The 20,613-nt window shown below is 38.1% G+C and overlaps 1 protein-coding gene across 3 annotated transcripts in view; it reads right to left on the reverse strand.

Annotated features, from left to right (window-relative positions):
* Positions 1-216: 216 nt before the first annotated feature.
* The window catches only part of tnks1bp1 (tankyrase 1 binding protein 1), a 29,784-nt gene continuing 9,387 nt past the window's right edge, over positions 217-20,613 (reverse strand). The window contains exons 3-11 of one of the 3 annotated variants that reach the window (XM_039686505.2): positions 19,903-19,981; positions 17,707-19,872; positions 8,055-8,164; positions 5,877-6,009; positions 5,544-5,709; positions 4,354-4,490; positions 2,867-3,015; positions 2,376-2,467; positions 217-1,262 (exon numbers count right to left, since the gene is read on the reverse strand). In XM_039686505.2, coding sequence (XP_039542439.2) covers positions 2,392-2,467; positions 2,867-3,015; positions 4,354-4,490; positions 5,544-5,709; positions 5,877-6,009; positions 8,055-8,164; positions 17,707-19,872; positions 19,903-19,981 — 3,016 coding nt within the window. In that variant the 3' untranslated portion in view covers positions 217-1,262; positions 2,376-2,391. Of the gene's footprint in view, positions 1,263-2,375; positions 2,468-2,866; positions 3,016-4,353; positions 4,491-5,543; positions 5,710-5,876; positions 6,010-8,054; positions 8,165-17,706; positions 19,982-20,613 lie in introns of all 3 variants that reach the window. The other 2 variants (XM_039686504.2, XM_039686502.2) reach the window with 2 other exon arrangements.

Raw genomic sequence — 20,613 nt, forward strand, 5'->3', positions numbered from 1 at the left:
TAAATGTGTAATTCATACACTCTTTATACAGCAATTTTCCACAAAAATATTATCTAGAGTGAGTGAAAATATATTTGGAAACCATATAACTGTGGTTTCCAAACAGGAACCTCTCTTTCTATCACACACTTATTGAAAATTCAGCTAAGGTTTTCAAACCCCTGTGCTTGATCTACTGATATCTCAGTCCTGGCACATATACAAAGACAAACATGCTTCCCATTTAGAAAAATATTTAATGAAGATATCCCTTAATTGTAATTCATAATTCATTTTTTTATAAAACACAACTCCCGTTGCCCAACATTAAACAGGTAAACATTCTTCTAGCAGCAATTTACACAGCTGAAGTCAATAAAACATTGGAAATGACTGAAAAACATTGAAAAAGGAACACAACTAAAAACACATAACTCAGATTTGTGTTTTGTAAAAGTGTTCTTGGCCGGACTGTAAGGACATGGGCAACAAAGCACAATAAAAAAACATCATAAATGATAATCGATGCTTCTCTGCTTACAAGATTTAATTCAAGTACAAATACAGAGAAAAAAAGAATTATAATAAAAGTGAACAAGATCAAATTACCATCAAATGATGTTTAGAAATAGGGTTTAAAGGAATGGCACAATGTAAACAGAACAAGAGAAAGAAAAAGGATGTTTTATAGCAATGCCATAATGAATATAAACACAATATTTAAAATCTGATTTAAAGAAAAAATATAGATCAAATGCAAAGTAATGCCTAAGACATCAAGGCACAATTTCCAGTGGTGTGACTCATTTAAAGTGCATTGTAGCATGAAGCTATACTGATATCTGCTTTCCCAGATCAGAGATGGACGACACGAGCGCTTTTGGCCACTGCTTGAACCTAGGAAACGTCTTTCCAATGAATTGCTTGTTTTACCATCTTGCTAAATTAATAAATGTAAACAGAATCAAAATGAGCTTGGGTTCCTTCCCACTGGTCCAAGACTGATGGTAAACAGCTCATGCTTTTCAACCATCTCGTGCTGATTATGAGGCTGCAGACTTTCATGTTAAAAAAGTAAAAAGGTGCATAACAGGACAGCATCTTGGCAAAGCCTGCAAACATTTTAGTCCGGGGACACGTATTTGAAAAACATATCTGATAATCAGTCAGTATGAGAATGAAAGGCTCATTGCACTTCTCATTTACGCATGTCAGTTCCTTTGGCATCTTAGTGGCATCAAACAGACTTCCTTCCAGATTTCCTCAAACAAACTGCATCAGACCTGTGAGGAGAGACGGCAGAGTCAATTTGCAAATTGATATAAAAGTGGATTTTGTCCCCCTCTACCGGGGATGAAGGGAGCGACATACAAACGTCCCACACTGTAAAAAAATATTGATGGTTTAACTTAAAAAAGTAAGTAACCTGGTTGCCTTAAAATTTTAAGTTGATTGAACTGGAAAAAGTGAGTTAATACAATGAAGGAGATTAATTTAACCATCAGAAACTCAAAATTATATGTTATCTGAACTAAATAAATTATTTAAGTTGATTTGACAAAAGACAAAATGTTGTGATTACTATACACTGTAAAAAAAAATGTTGTTGGTTTAACTTAAAAAAGTAAGTAACCTGGTTGCCTTAAAATTTTAAGTTGATTGAACTGGAAAAAGTGAGTTAATACAATGAAGGAGATTAATTTAACCATCAGAAACTCAAAATTATATGTTATCTGAACTAAATAAATTATTTAAGTTGATTTGACAAAAGACAAAATGTTGTGATTACTATACACTGTAAAAAAAATGTTGTTGGTTTAACTTAAAAAAGTAAGTAACCTGGTTGCCTTAAAATTTTAAGTTGATTGAACTGGAAAAAGTGAGTTAATACAATGAAGTAGATTAATTTAACCATCAGAAACTCAAAATAATAAGTTATTTAAACTAAATAAATTATTATAAAGTTGATTTGACAAAACAAAATATGTTGTGATAACGAATCTTGAAAATATTTCTCGGAAACTTAGGCTTCTTGACTCAATTTTAAGGAGATATGATTGCATAATACTTTCATCGGATTATTTCAATGTCTTTTCTAGTGATAAAGTATGTTTACAAGCTGTTTAATTCAAAACATTGAATTCAAGTTAAAAACGAATTTCACAAAATTAATTAATTCAAACTAAAAAAAACCCTTAAAAGGTTCTATATATGGAACACCTGACAGAAGCAGAACCCTTTGAGGTTCTATATAGAAATGTTTTCTTCTAGTCTATGTGCTCTCTTATCATAAAGAAGAACATTGAAGCAAATATAATGTGAAAGATTTCAGGAAAACCCTCATAAAACAAGTTCAGGACACTTCAGGAATCAGTGATTTCTGGACACACACTCACCTTGACTTACACAGATTCATGCTTCACTTTCAGGCTGATTCATTTTCTTCTTGGATTTGAGCTCAAGCAGCCATGAGGGTGAAGAGCCGGACCTGGGTTTACATAATTCACGGTTATTACAAATAACTAACACTTTTTTCTATAACTAAACATAATTCAGATCATTCTTATTAAAATTCATCATTACGGATCCAAATAAATGTGCTAAAAGTTACTAAATGAAAATCTGTCTGTCTAGCTATCTTATCTCTCTATCTCTCTATCTATCTGACTATCTATCTATCTATCTATCTATCTATCTATCTATCTATCTATCTATCTATCTTATCTCTCTCTCTAAGCCACTGTAGTTTCATATCAGATATATGTCAAGAAGGAAAGAAAAGACTATCGTAACTTCTGTTTCATACGGATGTTAATTAATTATGGATCATTCAATTAAAATAACCAAAATGAATTCAACAGAATGAGAAGAATGAGAGTCCACTCACGCGTTGTCCTTGGCGTCCACAGGGGGCAGCACTCTGGGGCCGAGGGCCATGGTGGGTGTGCGGGGAGAGCGAGCGGGAACCGACGGAGGCGTCTGGGCTTCTGTTGGACTTTCTGCTTCCACCACTCCACTTCTCCGCTTTAGCTGTGCCTGAAGAGAAAGACGAGACAACCTTGTTGAAACCACTGAGACTGAGACTAGAGTTGTATGCTAGTTGAGGCTGATTAACACTGGTTAGTGCTGGTCTTGTTGGTTTACCACCAGAGCCTCAAACCAATATTAAGGTATAATATATAAGGTCTCATTTATAAGCATTAATTCATGAATTACCTCAAGGGCATCCAAGATGTAAGTGTGATTGTTTCCGCAGTAGTTTCAATTTTGATATTTTTAGGTCAAACCGTTCTTGTCTGTCAGTCATATAATGGAGGTCTATGGTCACCACCTCAAAGAGCATGCACAGAGAAGTCCAAATTAAACATGATTTAATGACTCGTAAATGGAAGTACACATTGATGGCCTAAGACACGAAACGAGCGGTTTGTGTGGACTTCTCTGTGCATGCTCTTTGAGGTGGTGACCATAGACCTCCATTATATGACTGACAGACAAGAACGGTTTGACCTAAAAATATCAAAATTGAAACTACTGCGGAAACAAAGACACCTACAGCTTGGATGCCCTTGAAGTAAACTAAAACATACCAAAAAATAATTTCAAAGTGAACTATCCCTTTAACGATAAGCAATATACACCTTGGTTAACTTAAAATTTAAGGACCTTTCAAGGACTTTCCACGCTCAAATTTAAGGACTCAATGTGAGAGCAAGGTTACATCGTGTTACCTTGTAGGATGCATTGTTAGTTTTGCGCACGTGAACATCAAGGCAACGAACAAAACAAAGTACCTCATGCTGGAAACACTTAACGCAACACATAAATGCGCGTAACGTAAATCAAGCAAGCTAGTATGCATAGGGTTCCAAGTGTTGGCAAAATAACACATTAGCGGATCGGAGAGAATAATATGGAATTTTTTCAAGAAAATATTTTTTCTTGCACAAAATAAATTCAAGCATTTTCAAGGACCTGTATCTGTGTATGTTTAAACTTTCCAGGGCCTTGAAAAGATTTTCAGATTCACAAACTTTCAAGGATTTCAAGGACCAATGGGATTCTTTTTTATTAAAAAAAATACTATTATTTATGGGCCCCATTGACTTCCATAGTGTTTTTTTTTTCATACAATAGAAGCCAATGGGGTCCGTCATCTGTTTGGATACCGTCTTCAAAATTCTTTTGTGTTTAGTAGAAGACAGAAACTCATACAGGTTTGGAACAACTTGAGGGTTAATAAATGATGACAGAATTGTTATTTATCCCTTTAAGGTCAAGCGTCCTAATGGAGACACCAGCGTCCAAAACCTGACATATACAATCCCAGCTATACTGGTCCCATCAGCAGGCATATAGTGTTTGATGCTCTACCATGAGGGCTGAAGGGTTCATCCCCGGAAACATGGGGACTCTCTTCGGCTGGCAGGGGGCAGGAGTGGGCACGGCGTCCCGGGACGGCTCTTCTTCTGATTCTGAGTCCCTTCCATTGGAACACTGATCTTTGGCATCTGTAATAGATTGATACGTTAAAAAGTACCTTAAAAAGTTTGGGGTCAATACTGCTCTTTTAAACTTTTTATTCAAAGAACCATAGGGCAAAAGATCAAGGTTTCCACTAAAATATGAAGCAGCACAACTGTTTTCAACACTGATAATAATCATAATAGTTTCTTGAGCAGCGAATCATCATATTATGATTTCTGATGGATCATTTGACTCCTTGATATTGGATCACTTGAATAAATTATATTATCTATTCATTCATTCTTTCTTTCTTAATTTTTTTCTTTCTAACTTTTGTTTTTTCCAACTAATCTTTCTAACTTTTCTTTCTTTCTAACTAATATTTTTTTCTTTTTTCTTTCTAACTAACCTTTCTTCTAACTATTCTTTCTTTCTAAATATTCTTTTTTCTTTACAACTAATCTTTCTTTCTTTCTTTCTTTCTACCTAATCCTTTCTTTCTTTCTACCTAATATTTCTTTCTTTCCAACTAATATTTCTTTCTTTCTTTCTTTCTTTCAACCTAATCATTTTCTTTCTTTCTATCTATTCTTGTTTTTCTAACTAATCCATCTATCAAACTTCAAACTACTTTAAACTTCTTCAAACTCTCTGGTCCGGTTTTCTCAAGCCAACTTAAAGCTTGTCTCATCAAACTTTTTATCTAGTTATATTATATTCTTCTTAACTTCTAATTCAAAACTCCCACACTTTTGAACAGTAGAGTAACGGTTAGTCTAAATGTAACTACTAACTATATTGTAACTTTGAAGTTATGAATTTACTTCGATGAATAAAATAATTGTTTGTGGCACAAAAACAATGATTGATTGATAGAAGGATTTCTGAAGGATCATGTGACTCTGAAGACTCAATTCAGCTTTGATCACTTGAAATTATATTTTAATATATATTCAAATATGTATCTTAAATGGTAAAAATATTCCACAACAATATTACTGTTTTTATTGTAATTTTGATCAAATAAAATGCAGCATTTGTGATCAGAAGAGACTACTTTAAAAACATTTGAATTATAGTGTCTATAATGATCCCACCTGTGGAGTCGCAGAACCTCCAGTCAGGGTTCGTTCCCTCGGTCAGCGCGGGCAGAGCGCCTCTCTGTCGGACGGCACGCGTCGGCATCGAGCGCTTTATGCTTCGTTTCTTTGCCAGATCAACCTTCGAACGTAAAACGCTGGAGTCCAGCAGAGGAGCTGCCGACTGATCATGCAAAAATATACACAGATGCACATTGAGACAGGCGCAAAAGGAGCACTTTATGCAATACAATACAATAATATATATATTTATACACAGATATATTATAATGATGTATTATGCATTGCAATATATAATAAAGAAAAAAGCGAGCTGAAATGGAAATGCACCTCAAGAACAGGTAGCGCCCGTGACTCCTCCTCATCCGGGACGTCTGCCCTGTCTGAGTCAGTAGATCTGTTTCTCTGTCTAACCCGAGTCAGCCTCTGTAGAGCATGACTGATTCTGCTCTCTGTGCCAAGTCTGAACAGATGAAAACACATGAAAACATTACCCTACACTGAGAGAATTAAACTTTGATGCATTACATGACCACTAGGAGACAGTCTGAGCAAAACTGACATCCATATAAAACTTCAGACATGAATGTTGAGTGAATATACGCTATACTGTTCAAAAGTTCTTGTGATCCCTAACTCTAACCTTCCACCCCCTGATTCTTGTGATCCCTAACTCTAACCTTCCACCCCCTGATCCCTAACCCCACCCCTAATCCTACCCATATCCGCCCCCTGATCCCTAACCCCACCCCTAATCCTACCCATCTCCGCCCCTGATCCCTACCCCCACCCCTAATCCTACCCATCTCCGCCCCCTGATCCCTACCCCCACCCCTAATCCTACCCATCTCCGCCCCTGATCCCTAAGCCCACCCCTAATCCTACCCATCTCCGCCCCTAATCCCTAACCCCACCCCTAATCCTACCCATATTCGCCCCTTGATCACTAACCCCACCCCTAATCCTACCCAACTTCACCCCCTGATCCATAAGCCCACCCCTAACCCGACCCATCTCCGCCCCCTGATCCCTAACCCGACCCATCTCCGCCCCCTGATCCCTAACCCGACCCATCTCCGTCCCCTGATCCCAAATCCACCCCTAATCCTACCCATCTCCACCCCCTGATCCCTAACCCCACCCCTAATCCTACCCATCTCCGCCCCTGATCCCTAAGCCCACCCCTAATCCTACCCATCTCCGCCCCTGATCCCTAACCCCACCCCTAATCCTACCCAACTTCACCCCCTGATCCATAAGCCCACCCCTAACCCGACCCATCTCCGCCCCCTGATCCCTAACCCGACCCATCTCCGCCCCCTGATCCCTAACCCGACCCATCTCCGTCCCCTGATCCCAAATCCACCCCTAATCCTACCCATCTCCACCCCCTGATCCCTAACCCCACCCCTAATCCTACCCATCTCCGCCCCTGATCCCTAAGCCCACCCCTAATCCTACCCATCTCCGCCCCTGATCCCTAACCCCACCCCTAAACCTACCCATCTCCACCCCCTGATCCATAAGCCCACCCCTAACCCGACCCATCTCCGCCCCCTGATCCCTAACCCGACCCATCTCCACCCCCTGATCCCTAACCCGACCCATCTCCGCCCCCTGATCCCTAACCCCACCCATCTCCGTCCCCTGTTCCCTAACCCCACCCCTAATCCTACCCATCTGCACCCCCTGATCCCTAACCCCACCCCTAATCCTACCCATCTGCACCCCCTGATCCCTAACCCCACCCCTAATCCTACCAATCTCCACCCCCTGATCCCTAACCCCACCCCTAAACCTACCCATCTCCACCCCCTGATCCCTAACCCCACCCCTAATCCTACCCATCTCCGCCCCCTGATCCCTAACCCCACCCCTAATCCTACCCATCTCCGCCCCCTGATCCCTAACCCCACCCCTAATCCTACCCATCTCCGCCCCCTGATCCCTAACCCCACCCCTAATCCTACCCATCTCCGCCCCCTGATCCCTAACCCCACCCCTAATCCTACCCATCTGCACCCCCTGATCCCTAACCCCACCCCTAATCCTACCCATCTGCACCCCCTGATCCCTAACCCCACCCCTAATCCTACCAATCTCCACCCCCTGATCCCTAACCCCACCCCTAAACCTACCCATCTCCACCCCCTGATCCCTAACCCCACCCCTAATCCTACCCATCTCCGCCCCCTGATCCCTAACCCCACCCCTAATCCTACCCATCTCCGCCCCCTGATCCCTAACCCCACCCCTAATCCTACCAATCTCCACCCCTTAGTTCTGGATCCAACTCCGCCCCCTGGATCTTGTGTACTGCAATGTACATTGTTTTGAGAACAGCTCAGACACGAAAAATCTCATTGCTTTGCATTTTAGTTATGTCACCAAAACTGCTCTGATGCTGAAAGAGTGCATATGATACATTCAGTTTTCCGTCCTCAGATGTTCAAAGACAACTGAAGGTTTGTTGCTGCCGTGAACATGATGATTCGAGTCATTTCTTACCCATCAACATCGTCGTTGTTTTCACTTTGTTCATCGGTTTCCCCGATCAGATTCTCAGTGTCCTGTTCCGCAACTCCATCTTCCTCGGGTTCACAGTCCTTCAGCTGACCCTGAGAGCAAAGAAAGACGGAAAAACTTCAGTACTCAGATTACAGAAAAGTCCCTAAATGGTCACCTGACCGGTGCAGTTTTTTGAAATTGCAACACAATCTATCTATCTATCTATCTATCTATCTATCTATCTATCAACCCATCTATCTATCTATCTATCTATCTATCTATCTATCTATCTATCTATCTATCTATCTATCTATCTATCTATCTATCTATCTATCTATCTATCTATCTATCTATCTGTCTATCTATCTATCTATCAGAAAATTCTCAATTCACATTCTATTGACAAGAATTACGAAAAGATAACCAATCATTGTGGCATCATGCAAAAGTGATTGAAAAACTCACACTCTCTCACACACACAGACACACAAATGACAATTCGAGCATAAATGGTTTAATGAGCTGGCATGGTCACAAGGGCGAAACTGTCCTTTACAAACACAGCAGACACACACACACAAACTCATCCAGACTTGTTTTTGAACACAGAACAGATATTTTGCATTTCACATCACTCCGCTCAAAAGATGTCGGCGTACAAGATTGTTCCTAGGAAACAAAACACTTCCTCATAAACACTCTGTGACAATGAGCAAATGTCCATCAGGAGACGATCCAGTATATATACAGTAAAAATGACTTCTGGAGGACTATATCAGAATAAACAGAACCGATTCAATTCTCTTCTATATTATTGACACAGAGTTGGAGGCTCTTAAGGTTCTTAACAAAAATGTGCATGTAAGAACAAACAAGGTCAATGTGCAGCTTTAGTTTGTGTAATACTCACTAGGGAGAGGACTACATTTCTACTCTACTGTTCCGGGAACACCTCTAGGGTCGTCCCGTGATATTTTACTAACAATCCATGAGTCATGCAGCAACTAGTGACCTAAAACACACCGTCAAAACCTCACACACAAACATTAAAAGACACATATATAGCCATCCACTATCATACTGTAAAACCTGATGAGTTAGTTCAACTCAAACCGTTTGAGGAAACCGATTAAGTTTATTGACTTAAAAAAATATTTAATTTGTTTCCAAGTAACTCAATAACGTATTGTTAAGATAACTTGGGTAAATAAAGTTAATAGTACTAATTAGTTACTATAACTTAAATCTATGTAGTACACTGTAAACCCGAATAAGTTGCCAGAACTCAAATCACTTTTAATAATATAAACTTAGTTAGTTTTAAAAGCTAATCTGTTGATGTAGAAACAGTATGTTATAAGCACTTACAAGCACAGAAGCACTTGCTGTATGAACATAATAATATAAAGGGATAATTTGCTCTCAAATCAAGCTGAATGCACCACTTGTCACCATGATGGTAACTATCCTAAAGCCAACATTAACAGAAATTCTTCTAAATTAGCATAACAAAACATTAATCACTACTAAATCTCACACTTAACATTAATCTTACACCAAAAAAAACTTTATATTGCACTTAATTCTAGCATTTACACTCTCTTTCAAGTGCCATCGGCAAAGCAAGCTGCAAATAGTTATCCCAGCCGTTTCAGTTAAATTTAAGTTCGTCTAAATTAAAATAAATAATTTCATAAAACTCAAAACAATGAAACAGTTCAGTTTACTTAAAATATATCGGTTCTGTGAACTTGAAAGAAAAAGAAAGTGCTAAATACTCATAAAAATTAATTTAACTGAACTAATTCGTTGAATTTAAGTTTGTCCAACTCAAACCAATTCATCATTTGACCGTTAGGGTTTACATACAATACTGTTGAAAAGTGTGGGGTCAGATAGATTTAAATTTATTTATTTATTGAAAGAAATTCATATTTTTATTCAGCAAGAACGCATCACATCGAAAGTGGTCGAAAGTGAGAGTAAAGATATTTATAATTTTATAAGATTTATATCAAAAAAGCTGTTCTTCTTTTGAACTTTATATTTCTATTCAGTTTCCGCACAAATATAAAGCAGCACAGCCATTTTCAACATTAGTAAGACATGTTTCTAAAGCATCAAATCATCATGTTAGAATGATTTCTGAAGGATCATGTGACACTGAAGACTGGAGTAATGATGCTGAAAATTCAGCTTTGATCACAGGAATGAATTACAATTTACAATATATTCAAATAGAAAACAGTTCTTTCAAATTGTAAAATTTTTACTGATTTTACTGTATTTTTAATCAAATAAACTCAGTCTTGGTGAGCAAATTTCTTTTTTCAATAGCATTCACAAATCAACCCAAAACTTTTGAACAGTCCACCTAAAACCTCTCTATGGGTGCCAAATTAAGGTGGTCCAATTTAATTTGAGAGTTTTGGGTGGATCATGACTGACAGAGAGGCACATAGAGAAACAGAAGAGCATGAGAGGATGAGCAAATATAATACAAGTGAGTAAAAACAAGCCTAGACAGCTAAAATATTCCAGGACTCCTTACATCCTGTTTAACAGTCTTCAAGTGAACACTCTGACTCATGCATGTGTGCTGACAGGAGTCGTAATCAGATTGTAAGAATTAATAATAATAATAATCAAAACCAATTAAATTCATTTAAAGTCCCCATGAAATCAAAATGTAAGTATTTTTTTTTCTTTTAGAGCGGATCATGTGATCACATGTTAGCTTTAAGTAGCTAGTTTGCTCCAAAACAATGACGAAATTCACATTTAGAAGATATAAGAGTTCAAAACTTAGTCTCTCACTTCTGCCAATATGGATCAATGATTTTGAGGACATCACTCTGCACTTCAACTTCTCATCAGGTTTTCTGTCCAATCAAATGCTCTCTAGAATCTGAAGCTCCGCCCCCTACATTATAAATAGACGCTGAAGCTGTTGCTGAAATCACGTTTATTATTTTCTACACGGTGAATGGCACAGTGTGCTCAATAGGGGACAGGGAACGATTCAGACAGTGTTCTATCGAGGCGAATGAAGTCCGGTTTCGTGTTACTCTCCGGTCCAGAGACACGATAGACAAAATGGATCATGTGATCGAGTCGACTCAGACCAGAAAACATATTGGGGACCCATTTGAATTCAACCACTGAGTGTTGTATTTTAAAGTGATATGAAGGAGATTAAGAGGAGAAACGGTTAGACAAAAACAAATCTTTTCCTGAGTCAATTTGTTCAATTTGTTCATTGAATGAACCAAATGACACGAAAAAAGATTCATTCATTTTGATAAACGAGTTTGAACAAGAGAGTCACGAACGAGCATCACAGAACAGAGCAAGGCGAGCATTTGAGCTTATAAAACGTAAACTTTGTTATTTATTTTTGTCATCCAAGATGTCCACGTCTTTCTTTCTTCAGTCGAAAAGAAATTAAGGTTTTTGATGAAAACATTCCAGGATTTTCTCCATATAATGGACTTCAATGGGAACCAAACGGTTCAAGATCTAAATGAGAGTTTCAGTGCAGCTTCAAAGGACTTTAAACGATTCCAGACGATGAATAAGGGCCTTATCAAGGACCCTTCGAGTCATCACTCGAAAAAAGATTTATTCATTTTGATGAACGAGTTCAAACAGGAGAGTCACGAACGCGCATCACAGAACAGAGCAAGGCGAGCATTTGAGGTTATAAAACTTAAACTTTTTTATTTATTTTATAAATGACCGATCGTTTCGCTAGTTAAGACCCTTATTCATCGTCTGGTGTCGTTTAAAGCCCTTTAAAGCTGCACTGAAACTGTCTTTTGGACCTTGAACCGTTTGGTTCCCAATGAAGTCCATTATGGACAAAATCCTGGAATGTTTTCATCAAAAGCCTTAATTTCTTTTCGACTGAAGAAAGAAAGACATGGACATCTTGGATGACATGGGGGTGAGGGAATTATCAGCAAAAGTTTTTTTTTAAAAGTGAGGTCCAACCTTTCACAAAGAAAATCGCAACAACGACTTTCCAAATAACTTTGAGCATGCAGTATGTTTTGGAACAGACTCAGTGTATTAAAGAAAACACAATACCTTAAAATGGTCTGATAAAGCGAGAACGAGAGAGAGAGAGAAAGCAGAGTACACACACTCTTACATTATTTGAATTTGACGTAGTCGTGCGCTTGCGCAGGGAAAAACGCTGCCGGCTTTGCTGAGACAGATTCCGAAGGGACTGTCGACCACGAGAAGCAAAACTTCTCAGCGGTGAGATGGCCCTCTCAAACCGTCCCACTCGCTCTTCGTCCTCCTCCTCTTCGTCTATTACTCCCTCCCTCTCCAGAGTGCCTGAAACCAACTCCACCGCCTCCTGTAACGAGCGGCGCATGTTGCCCATCCAACCCGACACTTGTGTCTGCACCTCGGAGAGTTTCTCACCCAGGAACTGCATCTTGATTTACCCTGTGTTAGGAAAGTCTTGTCTCTGGTGGTACCGTGACTCATTCAGTGGGTTTTTGGGAATAAATCCCAGATGTGAAGTCTAGGGGGCGTTATAGCCAAAACACACTGGGATGTCTGTAGGCATCTTGACCTGTAAACCAGTTTCTGAGTTTATGCCGATCACAGATCATCAATCCTTGATGCTCTTCCGGCACTTTCCACCTCGGAGCACGTGTAACGTGTCAATCCATTTTGCGGTCGATCTCCTGTCAAATCTTGCTGTTTGGATGCAGTAGAAATACAAATCAAGGAATAAATATCTTCAGACATCCAATCTTGAACTGCACTTGAATTCATGTGCACTGCTCCGGCAAGCCCACCTCTTATACCCGTCCCGCTGCAGGTACGAACAGGTACCGGAAACAGGCACAGCCCTCAAATGAGCGACAACATCCCAGCTCGGAGAAACAGAGAGAAAGGGGGAAGGGACGAAAGCTCGAGGAAAATCACGTGTCACTGACTGCATTTGTAAATAATAAAATGTAGAAGGACACAGAGAGAGAAAACAGGGAAGAGTTTAATGTGGGAACCGTCCTGTACCTGTGCACTTTGGGAGAGAAATGCTACACCACAACGCTCTTATGCAAACTACTGCTGAATCAGGTGCTTTGTACTTCGCTGTGCATTAGTTTGACTATTTGCCATGACTAACAGGCTCTGTGTCTATTATTTGAGCCATAGCTTGCGTGTGCATTGCACAGTGCATCACACTCACTCACTGAGGAGAAGAAACTTTGTAGTAGCCATTTATAATAAATATAAAATTCAATTGATTCATACGGAGGCGTATTGCATTCACAAAAAAAATGCTCTGTTTTTCTGAATTAATGAGTTAATTTTTCATGAGGAAAAAAAATTGCTCTGTTTTTCTGAATTAATGAGTTAATTTTTCATGAGAAAAAAAATATTTTGCTCTGTTTTTCTGAATTAAAAAGTTTAAAAAAAGTTTTCTTTTCTCACGAAAAATTAACTCATTAATTCAGAAAAACAGCAAAAAAATTTCTCCTGAAAAACTAACTCATTAATTCAGAAAAACAGAGCAAAAACTTTTTTTCTCATGAAAAATTAACTCATTAATTCAGAAAAACAAAGCAAAAAAAATTTCCATGAAAAATGAACTCATTAATTCAGAAAAACAGCAAAAAAAAAAATTCTCATGAAAAACTAACTCATTAATTCAGAAAAACAGAGCAAAAACTTTTTTTCTCATGAAAAATTAACTCATTAATTCAGAAAAACAAAGCAAAAAAAAATTTCCATGAAAAATGAACTCATTAATTCAGAAAAACAGAGCAAAAACTTTTTTTCTCATGAAAAATTAACTCATTAATTCAGAAAAACAGAGCAAAAACTTTTTTTCTCATGAAAAATTAACTCATTAATTCAGAAAAAAAAGCTAATTTTTTTTCTCATGAAAAATTAACTCGTTAATTCAGAAAAACAGAGTATTTTTTTCTTCAAGTGAATGCAATACGCCTCCGTAGATTCACAGCTCACATATTGCTATATATACATATACATATTGCTCTCTCTCGCTCCCTATATAGTTTAGGCCTGTAAAACTGTTTTGAGTATGTTTAATCATCAAGGATGCATAAAATTGATTAAAAAATGACCTATATAATGTTACAAAAGATTTCTATTTTTAAATAAATGCTGTTCTTTTGAAAAAAAAAAAACATTTTTGAATGATTTTTGAAGGATCATGTGACTGAAGACTGGAATAATGATGCTGAAAATACAGCTTTGCATTGACATTATTACACAATACACACACACATTTAACCACCAACCAACGGCAGAGGATTTCAGGACACTTATTATAGTGTTAGTGTCACTTGTGATTTCATGGGAACGTGAGCAGCGTGAATAACTGAAATAAGAACCAAATTCGCGCTGCTCTTCCGCGGCCCTCACTCGTCCCGCTCGCCACAGGAAAAATGATGAATGGCGACTGTAGAACGCAAAAGCCCAATCCCGGACATCTCGAAACACATTTTCGGGCAGACTCATCACGAAACTCACTAGTAGCCTAGACTTGTTGTTTAACGACTGTGCTCTGTTACCGGTAGGCGTGGCCTCCTAGGGCAGCGAAGCAAGTGCATTCTGGGAGTTGTTGTCTTTCATCCACATAAGCCAAAAATACATTTTCTGGCTTTTCTCAATCTAGAAAGCTCCAAATTCAACAATAATTTCACATTTCTTCTACATAAATGACCCATTTTAAATACACATTCATCTTTCCAGAGTCACATCTATTCACACTACACTTCAGCATACTAAAGGATAGAGTCGAACAAACTACAACACAACATATCATGAATGAACACTGTTCAACAGAAGGGAAATTATAGACGTTTCCTCAGGCGAATGAAAACTACTCTAGAAACAGATCCACTTGACATTACTGAGAATTATATTTCATAACCATTCACTGCTGAACAGCTCAAACGGCTTCTTTAGAATTACATTTGATTAAATCATTTCACAACAGCTGAAAGGAGTAGTTCACTTAAAAAAAAAACTTTTGCTGATAATTTATTCACCCCCATGTCATCCAAGATGTCCATGTCTTTCTTTCTTCAGTCGAAAAGAAATTAAGGTTTTTGATGAAAACATTCCAGGATTTTTCTCCATTTAATGCACTTCAGTGGGAACCGAATGGTTCAAGGTCCATTTGTTTGTTTTGTTGATTTGTTCATTTTGATGAACGAGTTCGAACAGGAGATTCACAAACGTGCATCACAGAACAGAGCAAGGCGTGCATTTGAGCTTATAAAACGTAAACTTTGTTATTTCTTTTTTAAATGAGCGATCGTTTCGCTTGATAAGACCCTTATTCATCGTCTGGAATCGTTTAAAGCCCTTTGAACAGTTTGCAGTTTGCACTGAAACTGTCTTTTGGACCTTGAACCGTTTGGTTCCCATTGAAGTCCATTATATGGAGAAAATCCTGGAATGTTTACATCAAAAACCTTAATTTCTTTTCGACTGAAGAAAGAAAGACATGGATATCTTGGATGACATGGGGGTGAGTAAATTATCAGCAAAAGTTTTTTTTTTAAGAGTTGGAAAGTTAAAATTATAGTTACTATAATCACAGTGAATTAATATTACCTCTCAAGCCAACATTCAGGTGAATGCTGAATTAAAAAAAAAATATTCTTATTTTTTAAAGAACAGATTTATTAAAAAGTTAACGAGAGTACATAACCCAAAGGAGGAGGAGGAGGAGGAGGTGATATGTCAAAAATGCCATACATGCACACACATTTTCTCTCCTTTTCTTTTGCATTTTTCACATAGGCCTACAGACAACGTTTTCAAAGCAATCACACATCTGCGAAAACAACTGAACTGCTACTATTCTGCTGTCAGGCTGACTTAGACAGTCGATAGAAAATTCCACAGGCCTGACTCAAAGACAAGCGTTGTGTAAGAATAAACACATCTATACACACACACACAAAACCATCTACTGCACTGACATCACTCTATGCCGTCAAACAACGCCACTGGGAAATTCCAACATGACAATCGATGGAAACCAAGGCCCTGCCCTGAAGACACTGGTCAAGAGGAACAGCAGCACAACACGGCTTCTTGCCCTGCCGGAAGCTCACAGATTATGTTTGCATCTCTAATAAAATCATGCGATTTTATATATGTACTATTGATGAAAGCAAGAACTTTTTGGCTTTGCGTGCCATAGTGTCCTGTAATTAAGACACAATGCAAAGTTGTGCAAATCCAGGTGCTATCTTTTCATCTGGAGCACTACTTCCACGCAAACACACAAATACATAACACATAATGTGTCCTCATATTAGGTTATGCATTAATACATTTTCAAGGATTCATGCACCCGTAACTAAGACCGAGTTGAATACTAATGCTAACCGTTAAAAAAAAGTTTATCTTAACGTCAGCCATCCGAAAACAAAATCTACTATAATATAGCATTTTAGCATCACATTATATTGATTTGTATTTTGCTAGCAAATCCTTTTAAATGATCTTTGAATGCCTATGAATCACGGCAGGTGTTGTTTGCACACAAAAACATAATTTATCACTTCATTTACAGCAGACGTTCACAAAACAACGCGCATGCGTAGTGGTGCTCTCATGAACGGTCGCTCATTTTGTAAATAAAGCTAACTTATATAATTTGTGTATTTGCGCAAACAAAGCACTCGCGTCGCTTCATAAACACATGAACACAGTCACATAGATTCATTTAATTATGTTTTACTACCTTGAGCTGGAGCTGGAAAGTGGCAGTTCATTTTTGGGCTTTAACTGCTAAAGCTAACCTATGAAGCTAACATGAAGCTAACAAGCCTGCTTTGAACTACTGAAAGCCAAAAGGGACAAAATTAAGTCTATTAACAGGTTAGTCGGGCCTATTTAGTATTTGTTCTATCTGTAAACATTTTCGTCATAAAAAGTAATTGATGTAATTTTTCAAAATGTATAAAGTAAAACAAATACTTCTGAACTGTGATTGCATCAGCCGTGTTTGAAATGCAGATAAACACTCTGTGATGCATATTCTATAGCCTACGTTTCCTTTCAACTATCACTGTTAGACTAATGGACACAATGAGTTTTATTGATAATGTAAAAAATATAACTTTGATGTTAAAGTCATTTCAACTTCATTATTTATAAAAACACTTTATAATAACTTATTCATCATATACCTGTGTTTATATTTGTGTATTACATTATTTTATATTATATTAAGATGTGACTTGGATTACAATTACTATTATTATTAATAATGATAACAAATTTAAAGATTTTGACTTTTTAAACTTTGATACTTTATATTACATTATTTTATATTAGAAAACGTTGTTTAATATTTTTTATTATATATTTTCTATAAAAAAAAAAAGGTCAATTTCTTTTCGACTGAAGAAAGAAAGACATGGACATCTTGGATGACATGGGGGTGAGTAAATTATCAGCAAAAGTTTTTTTAAAAGTGAACTACTCCTTTAAGAATCCACTTTAGACAGTTTTTACCTCATAAGAACACCATTTTACATGACATAAAATCAATGTAATGTAAAGTCCCTTATTAAAACATATATCACAATATTAATAAATAAACAATATTCCAATATTGAATTAACCCTGGCCTCACCTCATCAGCTTGTGTGTCTAGCTCAGATACAGGAGGTGTGTATTCACAGTTCTCAGGCTCAGATCCCATCAGCTCCTCCACACTCCCCCGTTCTCCACATGGCTCCTGGGATCCGGGATCGTTGGACGTCGGTTCTGGCTGGAGGTTCTGCTCAGGTTCTCTGGATGGAGACGGTGTCGAGGAACGTCTCGCTCCGGTTCCCCATCTTCGTGGTTTCACCGAGAAGTCGTCGTAAAGCACTTCGTGGAGTTGAGGAGAGGGCGAGGAGACGAGAGTCTGAGACGCGTCAAGAACTTCCTCTGGACGAATCTCCGGTGATCTACTCCTCTCCATCTCCTCGTTCTCTCTTTCCTGACGCAGCTTCTCTTCTTCTTTCTTCAGTCGCTCTTTCTCTCTCTCTCTTTCCTGCCTCAGTCTTTCTTCTTCCATTCTTTTTCTTTCCTCAATTTCTCTCTCTTTTTGAATTCTCTCCATTTCTCGTTCTTTTCTCAGTTTTTCTTCTTCTTTCTGTCTCTCCATCTCCTGGAGTCTTTGTCTCTCTTCTTCCATTTCTCTCTCTTTCTTTAACCGCTCTTCTTTTTCCAGCCTCAGTCTTTCCTCTTCTTTCTGTCTCTCCATCTCCTGGGCTCTTCGTCTCTCTTCTTCCATCTCTTTTTCTTTCCTTATTCTCTCAATTTCTCGTTCTTTTCTCAGTCTTTCCTCTTCTTTCTGTCTCTCCATCTCCTGGAGTCTTTGTCTCTCTTCTTCCATTTCTCTCTCTTTCTTTAACCGCTCTTCTTTTTCCAGTCTCAGTTTTTCCTCTTCTTTCTGTCTCTCCATCTCCTGGACTCTTCGTCTCTCTTCTTCCATCTCTTTTTCTTTCCTTATTCTCTCAATTTCTCGTTCTTTTCTCAGTTTTTCTTCTTCTTTCTGTCTCTCCATCTCATTAATTCTTCGTCTCTCTTCTTCCATCTCTTTTTCTTTTTTCAGTCTCTCTTTTTCTCGCTCTTGTCTCAATCTTTCCTCCTCTTTCAGTCTCTCTTCTTCCATTTCTTTTTCTTTCTTTATTCTCTCCATTTCTCGTTCTTTTCTCATTCTTTCCTCTTCTTTCTGTCTCTCCATCTCCTGAATTCTTCTCCTCTCTTCTTCCATTTCTTTTTCTTTTCTTATTCTCTCAATTTCTTGCTCTTTTCTCAGTCTTTCCTCTTCTTTCTGTCTCTCCATCTCCTGAACTCTTCGTCTCTCTTCTTCCATCTCTTTTTCTTTTTTCAGTCTCTCTTTTTCTCGTTCTTGTCTCAACCTTTCCTCCTCTTTCAGTCTCTCTTCTTCCATCTCTTTTTCTTTCTTCAGTCTCTCCTTTTCTCGCTCTTGTCTCAATCTTTCCTCCTCTTTCAGTCTCTCTTCTTCCATTTCTTTTTCTTTCCGTATTCTCTCCATTTCTCGTTCTTTTCTCAGTCTTTCCTCTTCTTTCTGTCTCTCCATCTCATTAATTCTTCGTCTCTCTTCTTCCATCTCTTTTTCTTTTTTCAGTCTCTCTTTTTCTCGTTCTTGTCTCAATCTTTCCTCCTCTTTCAGTCTCTCTTCTTCCATCTCTTTTTCTTTCCTTATTCTCTCAATTTCTCGTTCTTTTCTCAGTTTTTCTTCTTCTTTCTGTCTCTCCATCTCCTGAACTCTCTGTCTCTGTTCTTCCAGTTCTCTCTCTTTCTTTAGTTTCTCCTGTCTCAGTCGTTCCTCCTCTCTCTGTCTCTCTTCTTCTTCTTCAGTCCTCCTTTTCTCCTCTTCAACCTGCTTCTCTCTTTCTAATCTCTCCTGCTCTTGTTGTCTCTCCTTCTCCTTTTCGGCCTGCCTCCTCCTCTCCTCCTCTTTTCTTTCTTCTTCAATTTTTCTCTTCCATTCTTCCTCTTGCTTTCTCCTTTCATCCATCTGCTTTTGCTTCTCCTCTTGTTGTTTTCTCTCTTCCTCTTGCTGTCTCTCGATTTCTTTAGCCTTCCTCTCCTCCTCCAAAAGTCTTCCCATTTCCTCCTGCTTCTGTCGTTCTTTCTCTAACTGCCGATCTTTTCTCTGTTTTTCTTCCTCTTCCTTTAGCTTTTTCTCCGCATCTATGCTCATCCTAACCCTTTGGTAAACGGGAACAGCGACATAGTTCTCCTCGTCCTCTTCATCGTCTTCCTCTTCTTCTGCGTTCTCCACACTAGCAGCAGAGTTCTTGGTTTCTGGTGTATTTGGTGGTTTGTCAACAGTAACTTTCTCCGTTTCTCTTTCAGATGATCTCTCATTCGTCTTCTCATATGGTGGACTGCAAATTGAAGAGTTTGGAAATATGTTACAGCTTTGAAAGTGAGGCCAGAAACATATAAACACAGATCCTTGACGTTCCTGCTAACATTTTCATTGGCCACACCACAAAATAATGATCCATTTTTTATCTTTCGCTATACATTCACTGATAAAAATGATTCTGTGGTGACAAAAACAAATAAAATTTTTACCTGAATAAGTTAGTTCAGGCAAGAATTTAAAAAACAAAGTAGCCTAAATTCTATAATAATACTCAATTTTAGCGTGTAGAAATTAAAGTAAATATCAACGTTATAAAATTAAGTAAAAACTATCTGATGTTCCCATAATGCAGTGGGGCATGAATAATTAATCAGGTTGCATGTCTGTATTTATCATTGTTTTATGTTTTATCATTGCTTTTGTTGTTAGGTTTAGTAACTTGTTGTTTTGTGACATCTGTAGTTTAACTCAAAATGACAAATTAATACTGAAAAATGAACGAATGTTACCGTTATTGTGTATTTTGCACCAAGTATTAAGGTCTATGTGTTCAGCCGCATACCACATTACTTCTATATGTTGTCTACACAATATCTACTGTATTATTTACTGAGATGTACTAAGAAAAGCATACACTTTTAAAAGCAT

Source organism: Pimephales promelas, chromosome 4 (genome assembly GCF_988280905.1).
Source record: "Pimephales promelas chromosome 4, fPimPro1.hap1.1, whole genome shotgun sequence".
Taxonomy (NCBI): Eukaryota; Metazoa; Chordata; class Actinopteri; order Cypriniformes; family Leuciscidae; genus Pimephales; species Pimephales promelas.